The sequence below is a fragment of the Maylandia zebra genome, linkage group LG2, assembly GCF_041146795.1.
Source record: "Maylandia zebra isolate NMK-2024a linkage group LG2, Mzebra_GT3a, whole genome shotgun sequence".
NCBI classification, from domain to species: domain Eukaryota; kingdom Metazoa; phylum Chordata; class Actinopteri; order Cichliformes; family Cichlidae; genus Maylandia; species Maylandia zebra.
In genome coordinates, this window is record NC_135168.1 from 13,399,654 (window position 1) to 13,423,005 (window position 23,352).

Consider the following 23,352-nt stretch of genomic DNA (forward strand, 5'->3'; position numbering starts at 1 on the left):
AATTTATTATTAACAATAATATAAAATTATGCACAAAAGGAATTACTATCGTAAAAAAAAGTGGTTTTATTTATATGTTTATATATAAATATATGCGGTGGCCCCTAGAGACAAAACACGTGCAAACTCCAAAACACATTTCTAGCATGAACTGAACTTCCAAAGCAGAGCTACTAGATCACTTAAATTACACAATTGAAAGCATGTGTGTATTCTTTGTGTATTTATACACAGGCACTCATATACATTCAAATAATTAAAAAAAAAAAAGTTCATCTACCTGTTACTACCACACACCAAATCCAGTCGTTGGTACTTGCTGGATTGTGTAGCCACAAGATAACAAAAGCTCAACATTGCGCCCAGCATCCTGGAGCACTTCTGTTGTCTTTTGTACGTGTTTTGAGTTTTTATGTGCTTCGGAGTTTGTACGTGTTTTTACGTTTGTATGTGCTTTGTCTCTATACAAAAATCAACTATTCACATTTCAACTTTAACTATTTAAATTTTCAGCTTTTTCCTTTTACAAATTGAAAGTGAAAACAACACAAAACACTGCAAACCACAACACAATTGTGTAACTGTAACTTCTGTCGGTGCTGTGCTTTTGGAAACCGAATTTCCCAGAGGAACCCACCCAAGGGATTAATAAAGTTTTATCTTATCTTAATTAAATATAAATTAAATATGAAAACAAAAAGAAGATGCACATTCTCTGTCATATGGGCCCGCATGAATCCGCACTTTCTGAATCCTTTATCATCTGCAACCGAAAATAGTTGTGGATGATTACTATACCTTTCTAATGTGACGTTGTTGTCCCTGGCTCTCTTTCTCTCTCTCTCCCTCTGGCTTTTTGCTGGTTTACCGCGTCTGAGAACTCGTCTAATTAAGGTAAATACAACCATGTCACTGTTATAAAAAAGACACACAGCTAGTGATGGTGAGATGAAGCTTTCCACCCAATTGGTCGACTCATGGTTCGAAGCATTGTGATGATTCATTTGCTCTACTGCGCCATCAAGTGGACAATTCAAGTGAAGCGGGCTCTGTGATTATAATGATGTGTAAACCTCTAAACTGAATAAATAAATTGTTTTCTTCGTTATTTATCCCGAATATTGTCTCAGTATGTGTGATACAAAAGAGAAAGTGGAAAGTATCAGGACAGCGTTTTGGTATGATTGTGTAACTGTCAGCCTCAGACAGTCTGTCAATAGTATAATTCAGATCATAGATCTGTACATTTGCATATTTGTATAACCATAAAAAGAAAGCTGACACTTTCGAGACTTTATCTAATGTGTAAGCATCACAGCAGATGCCTTTGTGTCAACATAGCTGAGGCTAAAACAGAAAAACGATTCTATAAAAATATTCAGCAGTAGATCAAAACCGAAAGAAAACCATCAATCAACAAATGAACATTACCTGATGCTGCTGAATTGAAACAGAGCAAATAGAGGTTTTATTAGAGACACACCTTAGCGTTTTGCAATTTTGCATAATGTTAAAAAGTTTCAATTATTTTAGTAGCATATTGAACGGCAGAAATTAGGTTTTCTTTTCGGAAGTTTTTAAATGGGAAAGAACAGCGGCTGACAAACAACAGAGGTCTTATGCATAACAAACAAGCGAATAATGCAGAAAACAGATTTTTAGACGGGAAACTGTTCTTGAAGCATATTGTGTGTGTGTGTGTGTGTGTGTGAGAGAGAGAGAGAGAGAGAGAGAGAGAGAGCTGTGCATGAAGTGTGATTTTATCCTGGTGAAAGCAAAATGGCAAAAGTCAGAGGAAATTCATGACGATGTTTATGTGAAGCGTAGTTTGGATCTTCTTTTTCTGCTGGTTCGGTCAATATTGTTTGAAGAGAAATAAAACCTGCAGCTTCAGAATCAGTGCAAAAAAGGCGTAAACACGAAGCACGGACCCGCCGACGGATGCTTTATTACACAACACGGTGTGATGGGGAATCAGCTGTATTTTGCTGCCCATTTTATTTCGAATCTGGCGCGAACCGGTGAACCAGTCCCTGAATCAGTCACGTGGTACGGACTGCCCGCGAGGCCTCGAACGTCACTGCATACGTAATCAAGGCAAGCCTCGATACGCGCTTCACAAAAACGCCCCCGAGATTACCCGACACACGATTCGACGCTTCGACACACAGGACACATCACTACACACAGCTTATCATCGTATAGTTCTAAAATCACTCTGTTGTTAATTCGTTAGTTAGATTAGCCGCTAGCATACGCACTGTGTTGGAGGCTTGTTGCTAGCTAGTTAGCGATGCTACACACCTGCTACTCTTAATAGTCTTCAACACTTATGTTTTTTTTTTTATCCATTTTTAGACAGCGATGAGATCAGCTGCACACTCCACAGAGGCCCAGAGTTACTGTTAATATCAAAAATATAATGCTGTCCTTTGAGATTTTAACATAAGAGTGTAATGGATCTAAAACTGTTTAAATCTTCAGAGCCCTCTACAGCCTGGTAACATGGAGACTTTAAAAACATCAGCAGAATGTTTCAGTAGTGTAGTCTAATTTGTTCTTTTCATTTAATAATAGAGTCCATATTATATCAACAGCTACATTCACCCTGGAGAGAAACTAGTGAGGGAGACCATCAGGACCAAGCTGTGTTTCCTGCGTCCAGAGGTTTGGAGAAACTTCTTCCCTTTCTTTCATCACAGCTCCTGTGCCACTGAGAGAGTCTTCATTTAAGAAACACCAGGAAGACTGAAGTTCATGTTATTGATTGTTACATCCTGGTACATCAAACTATGTACCAGTTTTTAAATTGTGTTGATAGGCCACGTAAAACTGATGTTTTTTCTGAATACAACAGTGGCGTTTCCTCCGGGAAGAAACGGTTAAAACGGCGTTTTCTAAGGAGAGTGCTAGCAAACAAGCTTTTCTTGTGAGTGAAAAAAGAAAAAGAAAAAACACTCCTTCCCTATTGGTGGAAAAATGTACCACGTCGACCAATCAAAAAATGATATGTCAAAATGTGGCATTTGGTTGTTTGGGAAGAGGCGGAGGTTTTAGGAGTGAGAGAGCGAGAAAGAGACAGTTTTGAGACATGAGAAATTTCTGACATTTCCCGTGTTTGGAGTCTCAAGTTAGTGTGTTGACTAGTGTAGTGTAGTCGTTGTTTTGTTTTGTGTGTCAGTTCTACTAGTGAACGCCACAGTTGCTGCCTTAAAGCCACCAAAGGCAGGTTGCAGTGTAAACGCTGACACAGCTGCTGTCAGACCTGCAGGTTTATCCCTGAGCTGTTCTCATCATATCAGCTTCACACATATCAGCTGTAGCTGCAGCATCTGCACAGAGTTTGATTGGCTAACGCTGATTTGTTTGTTTTTTCAAACAGGACAGCAGAGAGAGAGAGGAGGAGATGAAGAGTGCAGCAGATTGATGAGACAGTGAAGAAGAGGTGAGCATCTGACAGAGCAGAGCCAGTTTAAAGGAGCCTCACAAGCTCACACATGACAGCTTCATCAACATGGAGCTCTGAGTGTTTATTAAAGGATCATTGGACGCTCTGACACAGCTGACTGCAGCCTTTAGCTGTGAGCACACAGTGTCTCACATTTACATTCACTTCCCTGTCAAACTCAATAACTTTAAACAGCTGCTGTTATCAGGTGAAGATAGCAAAGCTTTCAGGGCTGAGCCCCAGTGTTTCAGGATAATGGCCCCAGAGACCACAGTCACATACGTGGGGAAGGATTTTAAGTTTAAAACTTCCTTTAAGCACTAACAGCAGAGACGCACAAAGTCGCAGACAGGGAACAAAGTATTTTAGGTTTGTATTGTCAGATTATTTAATCATTATACTGAACAAATATGTGAAAAAGTAAAAACCTCTATTGTGATGAGGTTATCACTACATTCACATGTCGTCGATGTGTTCTTTCACACAGATCAGTTTCAGTGTGTGTGGCCCGTACACTAAACCATGACACAAATTCATATGATGTGACACCCAGACTGTGTTCACTGTTTCTTTTGGTAAAATCATCTTCTCGTGTTTTTATAGAAAGATGATGGAAGAACCTAAAGAACAGCCAGCCAAAGCAGCTCCATCAGCAGGTAGGAGATCAGTGCTTTGTATGATGAGACGTATGGATGTATAGACTTCAGGCAGATTCTTTTTTGTAACTGTGACAAGTACATAAAATTCACGAGTTGTAACCTGTCCTAATCTTTGCCTTAATCTTTCTGTGGGACATTAATATAACATGAGAACTTCCAGTCTAAGGAGTTTGGCAGAGAAACAACTGGACTTTTTTGTACTTTGAACCCACATATGAGGTTAAAATGATGCCACCTTAAAATGAAACTGAAAAAATATTGAAACTGAAACAAATGTATTGAAAGTGAAAAAAAATTGATAGTGAAAAAACATCAATATAGAAATTTAAAGAAAAAACTCACTGTTCATGTGGTTTTCACACTTACATCGGTTTTTTTCCACGTACAGTTATTTTTTCAGCTTCAATTAGTTGGCACTGCTTCGGCATCTGAGGGTGCGCTTGAGGAGCGGGGCTTCAGGGCCACATATATGAGCCACATATGTTTGCGCACATTATATTGCTGACCAGTGACTGTAGAAATCATGGACGACCTAATATCTGCAGCAGCCGCAGTCATGAAGAAACTTGCGTATCTCTGAACGGCACATAGAGCGGGGACGCTGAGAGGAGGTCCAGCGTTTACCGACTGTTTCAAACTGACAGACTCAGGTGTTCTTCAGCGTTACTTGTAACGCGTTACTGTAATCCGATTACTTTTTTCGAGTAACGAGTAAAGTAAGGGATTACAATGGCAAAAACGGTAATTAGATTACCGTTACTTTCCCGTAGGAACGCTGCGTTACTGCGTTACTAAAACCGTGATTTTTTTTTGTGAGAATGTCTCATGACAGTGACAGAGGATTTGTAAAGAATTTATTGGTAAATCAGGGTGGAAAATAAGTATTTGGTCAATAACAAAAATACAACTCAATACTTTGTAACATAACCTTTGTTGGCAATAACAGAGGTCAAACGTTTACTATAGGTCTTTACCAGGTTTGCACACACAGTAGCTGGTATTTTGGCCCATTCCTCCATGCAGATCTTCTCGAGAGCAGTGATGTTTTGGGGCTGTCGCCGAGCAACACGGACTTTCAACTCCCGCCACAGATTTTCTATGGGGTTGAGGTCTGGAGACTGGCTAGGCCACTCCAGGACTTTCAAATGCTTCTTACGGAGCCACTCCTTTGTTGCCCGGGCGGTGTGTTTTGGATCATTGTCATGTTGGAAGACCCAGCCTCGTTTCATCTTCAAAGTTCTCACTGATGGAAGGAGGTTTTGGCTCAAAATCTCACGATACATGGCCCCATTCATTCTGTCCTTAACACGGATCAGTCGTCCTGTCCCCTTGGCAGAAAAACAGCCCCATAGCATGATGTTTCCACCCCCATGCTTCACAGTAGGTATGGTGTTCTTGGGATGCAACTCAGTATTCTTCGTCCTCCAAACACGACGAGTTGAGTTTATAGCAAAAAGTTCTACTTTGGTTTCATCTGACCACATGACATTCTCCCAATCCTCTGCTGTATCATCCATGTGCTCTCTGGCAAACTTCAGACGGGCCTGGACATGCACTGGCTTCAGCAGCGGAACACGTCTGGCACTGCGGGATTTGATTCCCTGCCGTTGTAGTGTGTTACTAATGGTGACCTTTGTTACTTTGGTCCCAGCTCTCTGCAGGTCATTCACCAGGTCCCCCCGTGTGGTTCTGGGATCTTTGCTCACCGTTCTCATGATCATTTTGACCCCACGGGATGAGATCTTGCGTGGAGCCCCAGATCGTGGGAGATTATCAGTGGTCTTGTATGTCTTCCATTTTCTGATGATTGCTCCCACAGTTGATTTTTTCACACCAAGCTGCTTGCCTATTGTAGATTCACTCTTCCCAGTCTGGTGCAGGTCTACAATACTTTTCCTGGTGTCCTTCGAAAGCTCTTTGCTCTTGGCCATGGCGGAGTTTGGAGTCTGACTGTTTGAGGCTGTGGACAGGTGTCTTTTATTCAGATGATGAGTTCAAACAGGTGCCATTCATACAGGTAACGAGTGGGGGACAGAAAAGCATCTTACAGAAGACGTTACAGGTCTGTGAGAGCCAGAGATTTTCCATGTTTGAGGTGACCAAATACTTATTTTCCACCCTGATTTACGAATAAATTCTTTACAAATTCCACCATGTGAATTCATGGATTTTTCTTTCACATTCTGTCTCTCACAGTTGAAGTGTACCTCTGGTGCAAATTACTGACCTCTGTCATCATTTTAGGTGGGGGGAACTTGACTAAATACTTTTTCTCCCCACTGTATATGTATATTTGTTCATAGTATACCTGTATACTTGCCCGTCTGCAGAGGTGGGTAGTAACGAGTTACATTTACTCCGTTATATTTACTTGAGTAAGTTTTGGGAAAAAAAATTTACTTTTAAAGTACCCTTTTTGCACGATACTTTTTACTTTTACTTGAGTACATTTGTGAAGAAGTAACAGTACTTTTACTCTGCTACATTTCCAAAATTTGACTCGTTACTTTTTAAAAAATAATTAGTTTAACACATTAGATAACATGCCGCCAGTGGAGTTTCCGGTAACTATTTTACCAATCAGATGTGGCCATGCAGTCACATGACCAGCTTGAAACTGTGGCGGGCAGAGCGGCCCAAACGTTTCAAAGTAGCGACACACGGAAAGAAGAAACACGTGAAAACATGGCAAAGCCAGTTGTCTACGCTAGAGCTGAAGAGGATGAACAGCATTTTCCTCACATACAAAGAATGTTTCGCTTAAAAGCAGCACAAAAGAGCAGCTATGTCTTCAGTGAGAGCCAAAACAAACCAACTTTTCAGCGTGAAACAACTCAGTTCATGTAACCTGAGGAAACTGAGTTTTCTCTAAATATCTTTTAGCTGTGGTTAGCTGGATGTCAGTCTTATGTTACAGACGCTGTGTCGAGCTCGAGCTGCGAGTCATATTTTCGGCGCTACGTTGTAGTGAGATAAGTTTGTGGGTATTTTGTGCAGCTTCAGCTGTCCTTTTAACTGCTCGCTGGTTAGCTAGCGTGAGCTATAAGCTAACAGCTAGCACGGTTAATGACGCTAGAGTTCCACGCACATGCAAACAGCTCGTCTCTACTGCTTTACCTGTTAAAACAGAAGACAATACTACGGGTGACAGGGTTTATTATGTCAAACAGCAGCTTGTTTAGTTTAAACAGTCTGCATTAAGCTGGGCAAACACTGTGCGATTTTTTTTTCAGTCGCGTTATTCAGCTCCTGCTCAAACTGTACAATTAAATCGCAGAGGTTAAAAGTTCATAGGTCACGATGCAGGGTCTCACACTATATGGCCTGATGCTCTGATGCGACCCGAGTGCTCAAACTGTGCCTTCATAACATGAAGCTTATCATACAAAATCTGTCCCTCGCTCTCCCTCTCTCTGTCTTACAGACACACACACAATCAACTTTGCTAAATTACTAATGAAAAACATTGACCAGGCAGCTGTGATTGAGTAGCAATGTCCATCCAACTCTTTTCATGGTTGTTGTAGTCATAATAATTTTGTGAGGCCACATTGAAAAGTGTTGGATACAGAAGAGTAGTACGGAAGCGTAGAGCCGCCACCCAGGCAAAAGACAAATAGAGCTATGTCACATTATAACGTGCAAAGTTTATTATTATAGTATACTATTGTTCTAACAATATTAGATATATATTGTTCTAACAATATACTTTTCATGTTTGTACAATATACTATCATTTAGGTACAATATACGTATTACAATATACATAATTCTCACGTTCGTACTTGCACTCGTTCTTATTTTAAACTTAATCTGGAATGCAGGATATGAATGACAAGATTTTGTTTTTCATATTTTTCATTATTTTTCAGTTTCAATTTTTTCTTCGGTTTCATTTTAAGCTGGCATCATTTTAACCCTACACACCCTAAAATTTAGTATTTGTTGATGAGATGTTGAAGTGTTAATTGAACAAAGTTAAAATACAGTGGAACCCCGACTTACGAAATTAATCCGTTCCCGAGGGTCTTTCGTAAGTCGAAAATTTTCTTAAGTCGAAAAAGCCATTGCACCTTTTGAGTGAGGTGATGCTGAACGATAGGCTAATTGCTAACTAGAACAACAATATGTCGTTCAAGTGGAACAGCGAAGCACGAGTACGGAAGCCAAGGGGTTGTCACATGATTCGGAAGGCCTTGTGGGCATTGTAGGCTCAGCCAATCAGAGCCAGCGGATTTCGTTACACCGGCATTTTGCCGTACCACGGGCAGAAATATTGCCGTTCATTGCCTTCGTAACTTGAATTTTTTGTTAAATGGGGTATTCGTAAGTCGGGGTTCCACTGTATTTTTCACATGATTTCGACTGAGAAGCATGTTTATGTCTCTTTCTTCTTCCTGTAGAGGAGGAGCTTGCCAGGGTACGGTCAGCCTTTGTCTGGAGGGTAACAATAGAAATCCTTAAACTGCTCCTTGAGGCCCTTGTAAGTGATGGTATCTTAAATAAGTTGGAGGAAGAATCGATACTGGAGGGGAACCCACTCAGAGCAGACAAGGCACGCAGCTTGATCGACACAGTGAGGAAAAAAGGAGACAAAGCATGCAAGATAACAATCAAGCATCTTCAGATCAAAGATCCTTTTCTTTTCTCTCAGCTGCGTTTGAACTCTGATCCATCTGCTCAACAAGGTGAGGTCATGCATCATATACCATGAATAAAAATGGTCACCTTGCAGTTTGTTGATATGTGAAAGTGAAACCTCAGAATTCATTGTAAGAAAAAGGAGAGGGCAAGAACGTCATTCTACGACGAATGTTTGGATTTGTTACATGCCTGCAAATGTATTTTCTAAACTACATGGAGGAATTTGATGATCATCATAAACGTGTGAAACTACTTAGATCTAATGTGAGCTGTATTTAATTAAACACAAGTGTTCTTTACTTTTAAAAACCATGCAAACTGATTGCCTTAAGCTGGGCTTACACTGTGCGATTTTTGGCCCATTTTGAGCCGATTTTTGAGTCGTGCGACCGTTTTGGCGATCGGCCCGATTTTGGCCTTCATCGTGCATCGTGCATCGTGTAGTATACGTGGGGTAATGAGAAGCGATTGACACCTCACGACGAGCTCCCGATCATCAATCGCTTGGTCGTGAGGATTTCAAACCTGTTTCAAACCTGTTTCAAACCTGTTTGAAATCCTCGCGACCGTCGTGAGGGTGTCACCGCAGTTTGTCACACTGTGCACGCGCAAACACAAACGTCAGCGAAAAAGACGGCGCAGCACGGCAGTGCAGCGTGTGATCTGGACACAAGCGATGGAGGCAACAGGCTCATCCGAGCCTTTTCGGTGTGGCCTCACAAAATTATCACGACCACAACAACCGTGAAAAAAGTTGGATTTACATGCTGCTCAATCACAGCTGCCTGATCAATGTTTTTCATTAGCAATTTAGCAAAGTTGATGGTGGTGTGTGTCTGTGTGAGTGAAAGACAGAGAGGGAGAGAGCGACAGAATTTCTGTTATGACCTTCATTTTTATGGACGCACAGTGTGAGCACTCAGGTCGCATCAGAGCATCAGGTCGTATAGTGTGAGACCCTGCATCGTGACCTATGAACTTCTAACCCCTGCGAGTCAACCGTACAGTTTGAGCAGGAGCTGAATCGCGCGACTGAAAAAATCGCACAGTGTAAGCCCAGCTTTAAAAAAGAAAAGTCAGAGTGTTTCTCTAACAAGAGGACACTCTTTAAGCATCGGTCATTTGACTTAAATGTTTAATGATAAAAATGCCACATTTACATATAATAAAGTAAACCGTGGCCAGAAAGGGTTTACATTATCTTTTGCCATTGTAAATTACGTGAAGAATTAAATGTGAATTACTGAATCTCTCTCAGATGCTTCTTTAAATAACATAGCAGTGGGGAACATTATGACACTTCAATGTTGTTATTTTTGGTAACAAAGTTTGGAGAAGAGGCACAGAAAGCAGAAACCTGTTTAGCCTGCACATGTTGGCATCAGGTACATATGAAAAGCTGCAAAGCAATGTACCTGGCCCCGCCTACTATCCTCGAAAATGTAAAATGATTGGCTAGAATCTAAAGTGTGTCACAGCTCAGGAAAAAAAAGCACAGAAACAAAGCACCGAAATGTGCACTGCTTTTCGGTCTGGTTACTACCGTTTATGTCAGAACCGGTATCCGGTGCCATCATGGCACCGGATACCATTAAAGCAATGGAGGTTCAAAACATTTAATGTGGCTGTTTTCAGGAATTACATTTAGGAATTCCTGAAGCCCCTTTTTGATTTCTGGTAGAATGAGTATATTAAAAACTTGATAGGTTAAATAAAGGCCAAAGTACATCACATAGCTCCTTCAGACCAGATTTGTATTTTTCCTTCTTTTTTTTCCTTTTTTTGATTCAGATGCTCTTCAGAAGTGTCAGCCTAAACTCAAGTCTCTCTTAAAGAAGAAGTTCCAGTGTGTGTTTGAGGGCATCGCTAAAGCAGGAAACCCAACCCTCCTGAATCAGATCTACACAGAGCTCTACATCACAGAGGGAGGGACTGCAGAGGTCAATGATGAACATGAGGTCAGACAGATTGAAATAGCATCCAGGAAACCACACAGACCAGAAACAACCATCAGACATGAAGACATCTTTAAAGACTCACCCAAAAGACAGGACCTGATCAGAACAGTGCTGACAAGGGGAGTGGCTGGCATTGGGAAAACAGTCTTAACACAGAAATACAGCCTGGACTGGGCTGAAGACAAAGCCAACCAGGACATCCAGTTCATATTTCCATTCACTTTCAGAGAGCTGAATGTGCTGAAAGAGGAAAAGTTCAGCTTGGTGGGACTTGTTCATCACTTCTTTACTGAAACCAAAGAAGCAGGAATCTGCAGCTTTGAAGACTTCCAGGTTGTGTTCATCTTTGATGGTCTGGATGAGTGTCGACTTCCTCTGGACTTCCACAAAACTACAATCCTGACTGACCCTAGAGAGTCCACCTCAGTGGATGTGCTGCTGACAAACCTCATCAGGGGGAAACTGCTTCCCTCTGCTCGCCTCTGGATAACCACACGACCTGCAGCAGCCAATCAGATCCCTCCTGACTGTGTTGGCATGGTGACAGAGGTCAGAGGGTTCACTGACCCACAGAAGGAGGAGTACTTCAGGAAGAGATTCAGAGATGAGGAGCAGGCCAGCAGGATCATCTCCCACATCAAGACATCACGAAGCCTCCACATCATGTGCCACATCCCAGTCTTCTGCTGGATCACTGCTACAGTTCTGGAGGATGTGCTGGAAACCAGAGAGGGAGGACAGCTGCCCAACACCCTGACTGAGATGTACATCCACTTCCTGGTGGTTCAGGCCAAAGTGAAGAAGGTCAAGTATGATGGAGGAGCTGAGACAGATCCACACTGGAGTCCAGAGAGCAGGAAGATGATGGAGTCTCTGGGAAAACTGGCTTTTGATCAGCTGCAGAAAGGAAACCTGATCTTCTATGAATCAGACCTGACAGAGTGTGGCATCGATATCAGAGCAGCCTCAGTGTACTCAGGAGTGTTCACACAGATCTTTAAAGAGGAGAGAGGACTGTACCAGGACAAGGTGTTCTGCTTCATCCATCTGAGTGTTCAGGAGTTTCTGGCTGCTCTTCATGTCCATCTGACCTTCATCAACTCTCGACTCAATCTGATGGAACAACAACAAACAACATCCAAGCGGTCTAGTTTTTTTAGAAAAAAAGAGTCTCTCCACCAGAGTGCTGTGAAGAAGGCCTTACAGAGTCCAAATGGACACCTGGACTTGTTCCTCCGCTTCCTCCTGGGTCTTTCACTGCAGACCAATCAGACTCTCCTACGAGGTCTGCTGACACAGACAGGAAGTAGCTCACAGACCAATAAGAAAACAGTCCAGTACATCAAGAAGAAGCTCAATGAGAATCTGTCTGCAGAGAAAAGCATCAATCTGTTCCACTGTCTGAATGAACTGAATGATCGTTCTCTAGTGGAGGAGATCCAACAGTCCCTGAGATCAGGAAGTCTCTCCACAGATAAACTGTCTCCTGCTCAGTGGTCAGCTCTGGTCTTCATCTTACTGTCATCAGAAAAAGATCTGGATGTGTTTGACCTGAAGAAATACTCTGCTTCAGAGGAGGCTCTTCTGAGGCTGCTGCCAGTGGTCAAAGCCTCCAACAAAGCTCTGTGAGTACATTTGTACTCATGTCTTTACTTTTAACATCCAACTCACTCAGTAATTTATTTCACCAGGTTTTCTGTCTTTGTATGAATTTGTATCCTAAAGTTTTGGGATTTCTCCAAAACAACTGTGACCTCTTTGATGCCTCCAGAACTCGAGACACTGGATTCACCATAAACTCTGATCATCACTGCTGCTGTTGTGTTATCAGTCTTTGTTTAAACACTTAGGCTGCATGTGCCTGATGTTGTGATACTTTATATTCACATGCATGCTCCTAGATACATTTCTACTGCAGGTCTATTTTTAGTCACAAATGTTGGTGAAACACTTGCTTTTACATGCATGGTGGGTCCTGCATTAAAGAAAACATTTGAATTACTCAGTGAATCATGGCAGCCAGAGAAACATCCTTAGTTCCACTTTAAACTAAACTCTGCTTCGGTCTTCCACAGTGTGTTTGTTGTTTCTTTGTTGTTGTTGGCCTGCTCTCTACTCTCACTCCAATCTGGTTGCAGCAGATGTTTGTCCCTCCCTGAACCTGCAGACTTGGGTGCAGCACCTCAGTTCATCTTCAGTCTGAAACCAGCTGTTGTAGCTATATCCCCTCAAGCACACCTTCCCGGGTCATCTCTGCTGTGGTTGCTATAAAATTTAATCTTGATTTAAAAAAAAGAACAAAAAACCTCAAGTCAGACTTGATGCCATTTGTTGGCAGCATGGTGCCTGTTTGTCTTTGATGATAAACTGCAGCACAGTCTAAAGCAAACCTTCTGACTTTATTGACTTTATGCATGTATATATTCTTCCTGTTCACCTTGGACACACAACAGCTCTCTGTTTGTTGTGATTGGATCTAGAACAGCCAACATATCCTAATCTAGATGATTTCTAAGGTGGTATCTGGGAGGAAAAGTTAAAATCAGCTTGGATGGCCTGTACTGTATGATGGCCTTGGTTGCACCACATTGATAGCCATGCAGGGTGGTTCACTCCTTGGGCAAGAAGACCGAGGAGTGAGCCACCCTTGGTCAAAGCTTGGCCATTCAAGCTCACTGTTTTCACCTTGTTGGTTGATGATAGTATTTTTTTTACCTGACTTATAGTCATCATTGTCTTCAAATTAACTCACACACTGCTGACTGCTGTAGCTTACCTGGCTGAGCAGGTGACCCATGCACTGAAGGTTAGAGTCATGACTCCAGGGCCTGGTTTGAGTCTGCCCAAGACCATTTCCTGTGTGTTATTCTCCACACTTCTCCCTCCCTTCCTGTCTTCTTTGTCCTGTACAGTGAAGACAAACTCCTAACTAGGGATGGGTACCGGTATCCGGTGCCATCATGGCACCGGATACCGGTTCTGACATAAACGGTAGTAACCAGACCGAAAAGCAGTGCACATTTCGGTGCTTTGTTTCTGTGCTTTTTTTTCCTGAGCTGTGACACACTTTAGATTCTAGCCAATCATTTTACATTTTCGAGGATAGTAGGCGGGGCCAGGTACATACGTTCTTTTAGAGCAGAGCTACAGATTAAAAATGCCCAAGACGAAGCGGTCAAAAGTCTGGCTGTACTTCACAGCAAAAGATGCAAACTCACCAGCCTGCAACAAGTGCTTTAAGCTGATACTGTGATGCTGTCAAAGGAGGTAACACCTCAAATCCGATGAAACACCTGGCGACGCATAGCGGGTTTCTTTTAACGCCGAGAAATGCACCGTATTTGATAGCTTGCTGCGAGACCTCACACCGAGCACATCTACTGCGGGTGTGGTGCCTGTTATCGGACCCGGAGTTAGCAACATCCCCCAAAAACCCGAAGAGTACAGTCCTGGCCCCTAGCCCTGCCAGTGTAGCAGAAATGATGAGGATGATGATGGCAGCAGCAGCCGTTCTTCTCTGCGTGAGTAGCTTAATGTTGTTCGTGTGTAATTTACGTTGAGTAGGCTAACCGTTATTACATTAATGCATGTAAGGTGAACTAGCAAACATCATCATAGACATATGCGGCTGTCTTCTTGTTTGATGGCAGATACTCCCTTCACCCTGGCCAAAAAGGCTAAAATGACCAAAGAAAAAGTGGGAAACAGTTAAACATGAGAGGTTTTTGGACAAAGTTTGTGTTTTTTCCATTGTTTAAGCACTGCTTCCAGCCAAGAGTGATACCATATATGCCCCATAGCTGCAGAAAAGGCTAACATTGTTATCTTTTTACAAAAAAATAGCTGAACATGAGGTTTTTGGACCAATTTTGTGTTCTCATTCTTTAAGCACCATTTGAGCACCGGCACCGTTTCAAAAGTACCGGTTTGGCACCGGTACTTTTGAAACGGATAAAACCTAAACGATACCCATCCCTACTTCTCCCTCCCTTCCTGTCTTCTTTGTCCTATACAGTGAAGACAAAAGGCCTCGAGTTCTGAAAACTCTTCCCCTTCATCATCTTCCATCTCTCTCATCTAACATCACCAGTATTCTCTGAGTAGAGAATCTTTTCAGAATCTTGAATGATAAGGATCCAAGTAGGTAAAGTTATTTATTTGTTGTGTTCCTATTTGCAGCTGGGATAGATTGTGAAAAACTCTCGGCTGCCAAAATTACATCCAGTTTAGAAGAAAAACATTGAGTGAAGTGTTTGTTTCATCATCCTTCACAACTCATCAACCAGGTGTCACAAACTGCAGCAGGACAGTACAAAGCATGTCATACTGGATGGCTGCAACAACCAGAGTTTTACCTACCTTTGGTATTTCGTGACAGCATGAGCGTAATATTTACTGAACAGAGTTGTCTTCTGTAATCTTTTCAGATTCAGAACACTGTATTTATTTTCAAGGGGCAATTAGGATACTGAGCTTTCCAACCGTACATACAATACACAAACATCACATTGGGGAGACGGGTCAGGCTAGGTAGCTGGCCGGTCAGCCGCTAGAGCAGCGACCTGGAACCGAACAGCAGAAAATGCACAACATCAGGAAAGATGAGGAGAAAAAAGAACTCCTCCCAGACTGAGCTCCAACAGGGAGATCAGTTTGAGAACAGAAAAAAAATGACCTTAGCGCAGAGCACATGAAAACTCTTAATGCGCCATAGAAACACATAGCAACAGGGATGGGTAAAAGGTGAGAGACAGCCGGTGTAGACAGCGCACCCGGGCCTGCAGGATTTGCGCTGGTCCCCAGTTTTTCAGTTTTGCGCTCAACTCACGACCGCCATGAGCTTCTTCAAGATCTTATCCGTGCTGCGTTCAATGAGCCCATTTTGAGAAGTCACGACCCGTCCCATTGTGTCAGTCACAGCGGGCAGCCTTGTGGAGTTTTGGACAGCTGATTCCGCTTTCTTTAATCTTCAATAAGCCAGGGCCAAGCCAGCTCAGATCAGCAAGAACCAAGAACTTGTTTAAGTTACTTGAAGACATTTCACCTCTCATCCGAGAAGCTTCTTCAGTTCTAAGGTCAAATGGTGGAGAGTCCCAGATATAAACCTAGTGAGAGTTTCCCCCCACAGAGGGACAAAAGGACCCCCTGATGATCCTCTAATCACCTGAGACAAGGTGTGAAACTGGGTGTGGGTCCCAATCAGCCAGAATTTCAGGTGAGTTCATTGTGAAACCTGGCCCCACCTTATCATGCGAATTCCTGAGGTCAGATGGCCCAGGATGTGACTGGGCGTTAAGACGTCTGGGAAGGGATCTCAAAACTGGATTATAGATGGCAGAGAGCTGATGTCGTAAACCCCCGCCTCTGTTCAAAGATGGTCGCTCACAGTGGGCAAATTCAAATTCAAATTTTTATTTGTCACGTACACAGTCATACACAGTACGATATGTAGTGAAATGCTTGGACAACTGCTCGTGACCTAAAGAAAACAAAAAAGGAAAAGGCTATGAATAAGATAGGAAATAAATATGAAAAATTAAAAAGGGTAAATCTAACTAGGAAGGAATAAAATATAAATTAAGGTTAAAAATGAAATAACTGTACAACACAAATTAGAATGAAGGGTAAATTTAACTGGGAAAGAATAAGATAGAATATATAAATTAAACTTGAAAATAAAATAACTGTACAACAAAGTACACAATATAGAAATATATAAGAATGTATGAAGAAATATAAACAAATAAATAAATATATATATACACAATAACAGCAGCTGTACAAGTATTAACTGGAAATGAAGAATATAGTGACCAGTGTTGTGCAATCCACATTATGTCTTGTGCAGTGCAAATATGCTTAAAGTGATTTAAGTGATAACAATGTCCAGAATATCCAGTGTGTGTGTAAGAACCATATGTGTGGGTCAGTACTGTGTGGTGGTGTGATTGTGATTGAGAGACCGTATCGCCTGCGGGAAGAAGCTCCTCCTCAGTCTCTCTGTGTTGGTCTTCAGGGAGCGGAATCGCTTTCCTGACCTCAACAGAGAGAACAGTCTGTTGTTGGGATGGCTGAGGTCCTTCACCATCTTCCTGGCCTTGGTCCAGCACCGCCTGCTGTAGATTGAGTGCAGGTCAGGGAGCCTGGAGCGGATGGTGCGCTCAGCTGATCGCACAACCCTCTGTAGAGCTCGTCTGTCCTGCATGGTGCTGTTCCCGAACCAGGTTAAGATGTTTCCCGTCAGGATGCTCTCTATGGTGCACGAGTAAAAGTTCCTGAGCACCTTGGAGGGCAGTTGGAAGTCTCTCAAGCATCTGAGGTGGTAGAGACGCTGACGGGCCTTTTTCACCACGGAGTTGATGTGACAGGACCATGACAGGTCCTGCGTGATGTGAACTCCGAGGTATTTGAAGCTGTCCACTCTCTCCACTGGGCACTCGTTGATGACGGGGGTCTGGTAGTTCCTCTCCTGCTTAGTGCTGAAGTCCACTATCAGCTCCTTTGTCTTACTGATGTTTAGAAGGAGGTTGTTCCTCTGGCACCAGTTCTCCAGATTCCTAATCTCCTTCAGGTAGGCCGTCTCGTTGTTATCAGAGATCAGGCCCACCATGACGGTGTCGTCAGCAAACTTGATGATGGTGGTGGAGCTGGTAGTGGCCACGCAGTCATATGTGTACAGAGAGTACAGCAGGGGGCTCAGAACACACCCCTGGCACAGCCATGTTTTTGTCTGTAAAAGCCTTCGTTGTATTTGAAGTATGTAGTGGTGAGGCAGAGGTCTAACAGTGTGCAGGTCTGATGGGGTGTGAAGGTAGTCCTGTCCTCCAAGGAGCTGTCTTCTTGTAGTCATTTTCTGACAGTCTCCACGGCCTCCGTGGTGGGTATGCAAGTGAAGAGAGAGACTACATCAAAGGACACCATGGTTTCATCTGGATCCAGGGTAAGTTTCTGGACATTGTCAGTGAAGTCGGTGGAGTTCCTGATGTGGTGTGGGGTGTTCCCCACGAGAGGAGCAGAGATGGTAGCAAGGTGTTTAGCAATGTTATAAGTGGCTGAGTTTATGCTACTGATTATGGGTCTGAGTGGGACAGCTTCCTTGTGGATTTTAGGAAGTCCGTAGATGCAGGGTATGGCATCCCCTGGGTAAATGCGGTGATATGTAAGGCAGTCAATGATTTTGTCCTTTTCAAAGTCTTGAAGGCAAGCTATAACGTTCTTTTTGTAGCTGCTTGTGGGGTCTCGCTTTAGGGCTTCGTAGGTATTGTTGTCACTGAGGAGAGTAGAAGATCTTTGTATGGTAATCTGTAGTGTTTAGGACCACGGTGCATCTTCCCTTATCAGCTGAAAGGAAGGCTGTGTGTAGAAGAAGAGTTGTGTTTTAATGAAGCTATTTAGTTAACCAATGATTGTATTGCATGCTGGCATTAAAAATGTTTCATTTGACTGATTTAATTGTTTGTTTGTTTTCTTCCAGACTGAGTGGCTGTAACCTCTCAGAGAGAAGCTGTGATGCTCTGTCCTCAGTTCTCAACTCCCAGTCCTCTAGTCTGAAAGAGCTGGACCTGAGTAACAATGACCTGCGGGATTCAGGGGTGAAGCTTCTGTCTGCTGCACTGCAGAGTCCACATTGTACACTGGAAACTCTCAGGTCAGGATCCAAACATATCATTAAATGATATTATTGTATAAACAACCAAGCTTTATAGAATTGGCAGGTGAACTTTTCTTTATCTTTGGATTGCTTAGGAGATTCTTAATTACTGTCTGAACATTTTTTTACAGTCACATATTTTGTTTTAATGGTCAAACAGAATTATTGTTCAGTTCAATGAGCAGGTAGCTGCGCGATTCATAATAATGAGGTATATTTGTATTAAAGATGACTAAACTTGAACAGTAGCTGTGAGTTACTTTGTTTACTCATGTGTGCTGATGTTGTGAGTAATTTAAAGCTGAAGTAAACTTGTAATGAGTTTAATAGAGTTTCTGAAGTAAGTGTACTTGGAGATATGTCTGTGTTTACTAAAGTCCAGGAGCAGGAGGCTGTGTGTAGCATAGAGGAACCCAGACCTCAGCTTTGTCTCCTGGGTTTCCGTTGCTGCTGTTACAGTTTCCCCTCATCGTTCCCTTCAACAGTCTCCTCACTGTAACAAATCAAAGTGTTACTGTATAGATTCACGTCTGAATGTTGCCATGTGCTATTAAAACTGAAAGCGATGTTTCATACACCCACGTGGTTCAGTCACACAGTAACTGATGGTAAATAATATTTGTGTTGAGCACATCGTACAGGTCAGCTGCTCCACACAGATCTCAGGTTTACATGCTGGAACAGTTTGTGATCACCTCACTTCCTCTTTGTTTCACACAGATGTGACATGAACAATAACACATTCATGAAATCCTTTTAGGAACACAAACACTATTGTAGCTGGAGAATATATTTGAATGTAGGATAATGTAGGGGATCATAAACAACAGTAAGAACTAACCACCACCTCAGCATTTGGGTTGGTAGCTGCATGTTGATTGATGAAGTCATTTTCTTCTTCCTCCATTTCTACCTTATTAACATCAGATTAAAAGCTGCACAGAGACAGACCCTGGACATGTTTAGCCTAGCTTAGTACAAGGACTGGACATGGGGGAAACGGCTCTCATCACTGGATCAAATCATGAAAACAAATCTGAAGTAAAGTTTTGTTGAAGTGAACTGTGGTGGTGCCCAATGTTCCCTCTAAGCTGCGCTCGTGTAACTGCGCGCTGCTGGCACGTCTCTGCACACAGAAAATCTGTGTTGCACACAAGAAAAAAATCAAATCTCAATTGAAATTAAAATTAAATCTTCAACAATTCTGTTTTGCAGTGTTAGTCAGTGACTGGCTGCTCCCATATGGGATTAGAACGATGCCACCTTATCCCATAGTCCAGCCAATCACGCGATTCACATTCGTATATACGCAGATAATCAATGTGGTTGACAGGCTATGACAGCGTCCTTATGTGCTGGTGTTTTAGCTAGCAAAGTGGCTGATGATGAGGTGAAGCCACGTTAATGACAACGTGTACAACCATTGAAGATGTGAGCAGGACAGACGGAGCAACTGAAGGACAAAGTGTGGACTTTATACCAGTTTTTAAATTGTGTTGATCGGCCACGTAAAACCAGAGTTATGATAAAATATCTGCAATGTTTGGTTTTCTTCCTGAATAGTATTGTTGTTTATAACAACGATGGTATTCAGTATTTATTGCAACAAACTTTGTTGTTTGCAAAACTCAGTTACTTTTTTGAAGAAGTAACTTCATTTTTTTTCTCTTGTTTGTTTGAAGCTGCTTCCTGTTGGCTTCAGCTGTTTGGAGTTTCCATTTTCTAAACTTCTACATTCTGAACCTTCTTCAGCTCTGAACAGATGATGAAACCCTGAATGATTTCAAGCTCACACTTTGTCTAATAAACTTACATCTTTCATCTTTTATTCAGATTGAAGGACTGTGATTTGTCAGAGATCAGCTGTGATTATCTGGCAGCAGCTCTGAAGTCCAACCCCTCCCATCTGAGAGAGCTGGACCTGAGTAACAATAACAACCTGCAGGATCCAGGAGTGAAGCATCTGTGTGTTCTTCTGGAGAATCCACGATGTCGATTTGAAACTCTGAGGTCAGTCACATGTTTTAGTTGTGCTGAGATGAATATGATGTGAAAGTTGTGCTGACACTGTGGATCAGTAGGCCCACACACCTCTATACAGGAAGTCTGGTTCTACTCTTTGTAGAACTTCTGATCCTCTGAGTCTGACTCAGTAGATAATGCAGAGTTCTGAGCTGATGTGGGTGAGAGGACTCAGGCAGCCTGACAGAGTTGATGTCCAGGTCTTCCCTGCTTGTCCTGATATACATAAACATGAGTATCCTTGCAGGTCAGATCTCATCAGTCACACCTGTTAGTGCAGCTCTCCTCTAGATTGTAGTGTTTGTTAAACTAGGATGATTTTAGGAGCCTGGACCAGAGATCTAAGGGAAGATATGACTTGGAAAGACTAAACCAACCTATTAGAGGTGTTCGCACTAACATAGATAAATACTCAGATTTACACCTTTAGTGTCTCACAAAGGGTTGAAAAGTGAATGTGCACAGAGTTGGTGGTGAAGGTTGGTGGTGAGACGGGCACTTCCAGCACTGTAGATGTGTTCCAGCTCAGTGTTCATGGAAATAATCCAGAGAGCAGGATTCCTTGATGAATGTCACATCTTCTTAAAGTTATAATCCACAGGGAAAACTGTGAAACTGTCGATCTGATATCTACTCAACCAATCAGGTGTTTACATGCCCTTCACTGATCTCCAGCCCCACCTTATTATCAGTTTCTCTCTTTTACATCTGAATTATCTTCACTTCACATTTCAGTCAGTTCAGATTTCATTAGCACGTTCACTTTAGCATAATCCATTTTAATCCAAACACCTTTCTCTTTAAACTCTGTTTGTCAGTCACAGTATATCCAGTACAATCCTCTTTTTCACTGCGTCACACACATTCAGAGATCAGAGTGTCCTGTGTGTGCTCTCATTCACTCACACTCACTCTCATATGGCTGAAGTCTGTTTGTACTAAGGATGGCACGATACCACTTTTTTATGTCCGATACCGATACTGATATCATAAATTTTGGATATCTGCCGATACCTATATAAATCCAATATATCTATTTTTTAAACTGTTTTTGTATAAGTTCAAAGTCAAATTTAAAAAGACAGAACACTAAAGCTATTCTCTTATACTTGCATGCAAGAAAAAGACTGCACACAAAATATTGCTCAGTTCAACAATGCATATCTCTTTATTTAAACTTTAGCACTGTTTAGCTGTCACCACTATCAAAATATCCATCCTGAAAGTGCGCAACATAATGCAGAACTTTAAATGTCGAAGTATTTAAAGTAACATTAATCAAAATAAAAGTGCAACATTATGCAGAATTTTAAATCTTGAAGTATTTAAAGTAAAATTCAAGTAAATAAAAGTGCAACTTTATTCAAATTTCAAAACCCCTTTGGTACTGAAAAAAGGTGCAATTTTAGCAGAGCAAAAAACATTCTTGTAATAATGCAGTTGTAACTTTTTTTCACTTTAACGTGAGAGGTAGGTTCTTCTTCAGAAAGATCAACATTTCAACCTTCTCAGCTGTCAGCCTGCTTCTCCTTTCATTAATGATAATGGAGGCTGTACTGAAGAGTCTCTCACTCTCAATACTTGTGGTAGGTGCACAGAGAAATTTAGCTGCTGTAGAAACCAGAGTGGGAAATCTAAGTTTGTTGACTTGCCAGTACAGCAGTGGATTATCTGAGCGTTGAATGGTTGGCTCACAAAGGTAAGTTTGCACTTCAATGCATGCACTTGTCGTGGCTAACTGAGGAACAGGATCTTGAGTGTTTTCCTTCAGGATTTCATCAAAAACACTTTCAAGTTTGCTTTGGCTGGAAGATTCCACCCGTGGAGTCTTCTTTGCTGGCTCCAAGACTGCTGATGTCCCCTCTGCTGGCTCTGAGGAGTTTAATGTAGTTCTCAAAAACTCCATCTTCCTCACCTCTGCCATTAAAGCATCTTTAGCTTGTTTTGAGGTTTTTACACTCGTGAAGTACCTGAAATGAAAAAAGTCCAAACTTGAATATTAAACAATCATTAAATTTATCATTAGTATCATTCAGCAGTGTGATTAAACAATCATTCCTCATTCTTGCTATTTATTCCATGCCCATCATAAAGACCTCAACATACTTTGCTGTACTACTCTGAATCAGACAATACATGTTATAATGTGCAATGGTGGTGTCCTGACTGAATGACAAGTCTATTACAACTAATCTAGAATGTCCTCACCATTTTCTGACACACTCTCTCTAATGCACTATCACTTACACACACACACACACACACACACAAAACAAGTTGATCTGTTAAAATAACATGAGTGAAGCCTTACATACCTGTCTTTATATCTTGGATCCAGCAGTGTTGCAACTGTGTATAGTGGCTCGGATTCCACGTCTCTGAAGCGTCTGTTAACTGCTTCGAGAAGAGTGCCTTTCAATTTCTTTATTCCATCGTCGGCCTCATTTTCTCGGGAGAGCACGCGCTTAAGGACGCAGACAATAGGGATGACATCAGATGCAGATGAGGATGATGCGCTTACCTCCTTTGTTAACTCCTCAAAGGGAGCTAGAGCTGTCAGGACCTTTTCCAGTAACCCTCACTGCTGTGCACTAAGTGTGGCAGGCAGATCATACTCTGCAGAATATGCACACAAGACTCGCTTCTGTTCTGTGAGGATCTTGATCATATAATATGTGCTATTCCATCTTGTTCGCACATCTTGTATCAGACGTTTGGGTGACATGTTCAGCTCCATTTGAATGTCCTCCAAATGTGAATATGCCTGTGGTGAGTGTTTGAAGTGACCCACTATTTTTCTGCCCACTGTCACAGCATCACATACACCACGTTGTGCAAGCAGTCCCTCATTCACCACAAGTTGCAAAGTGTGCGCGAAGCATCCCAAACTTGCAACACCTAGCCGGCTCATTGCCTTTTTTATATTGCTGCCATTGTCTCGCAAAACAATGTGGACTTTATTCTTCAGAA

The 23,352-nt window shown here is 42.1% G+C and overlaps 1 protein-coding gene across 1 annotated transcript in view; it reads left to right on the top strand.

The window, feature by feature from the left end:
• The window catches only part of LOC112431934 (NACHT, LRR and PYD domains-containing protein 3-like), a 43,491-nt gene that overhangs the window by 9,290 nt on the left and 10,849 nt on the right, over positions 1 to 23,352 (top strand). Inside the window, exons 2-6 of the mRNA XM_024800677.2 lie at positions 4,052 to 4,104; positions 8,511 to 8,795; positions 10,543 to 12,334; positions 18,184 to 18,357; positions 20,194 to 20,370. Of these exons, the coding sequence (XP_024656445.2) occupies positions 4,056 to 4,104; positions 8,511 to 8,795; positions 10,543 to 12,334; positions 18,184 to 18,357; positions 20,194 to 20,370 (2,477 nt within the window). The 5' untranslated portion in view covers positions 4,052 to 4,055. The remainder of the gene's footprint in view (positions 1 to 4,051; positions 4,105 to 8,510; positions 8,796 to 10,542; positions 12,335 to 18,183; positions 18,358 to 20,193; positions 20,371 to 23,352) is intronic.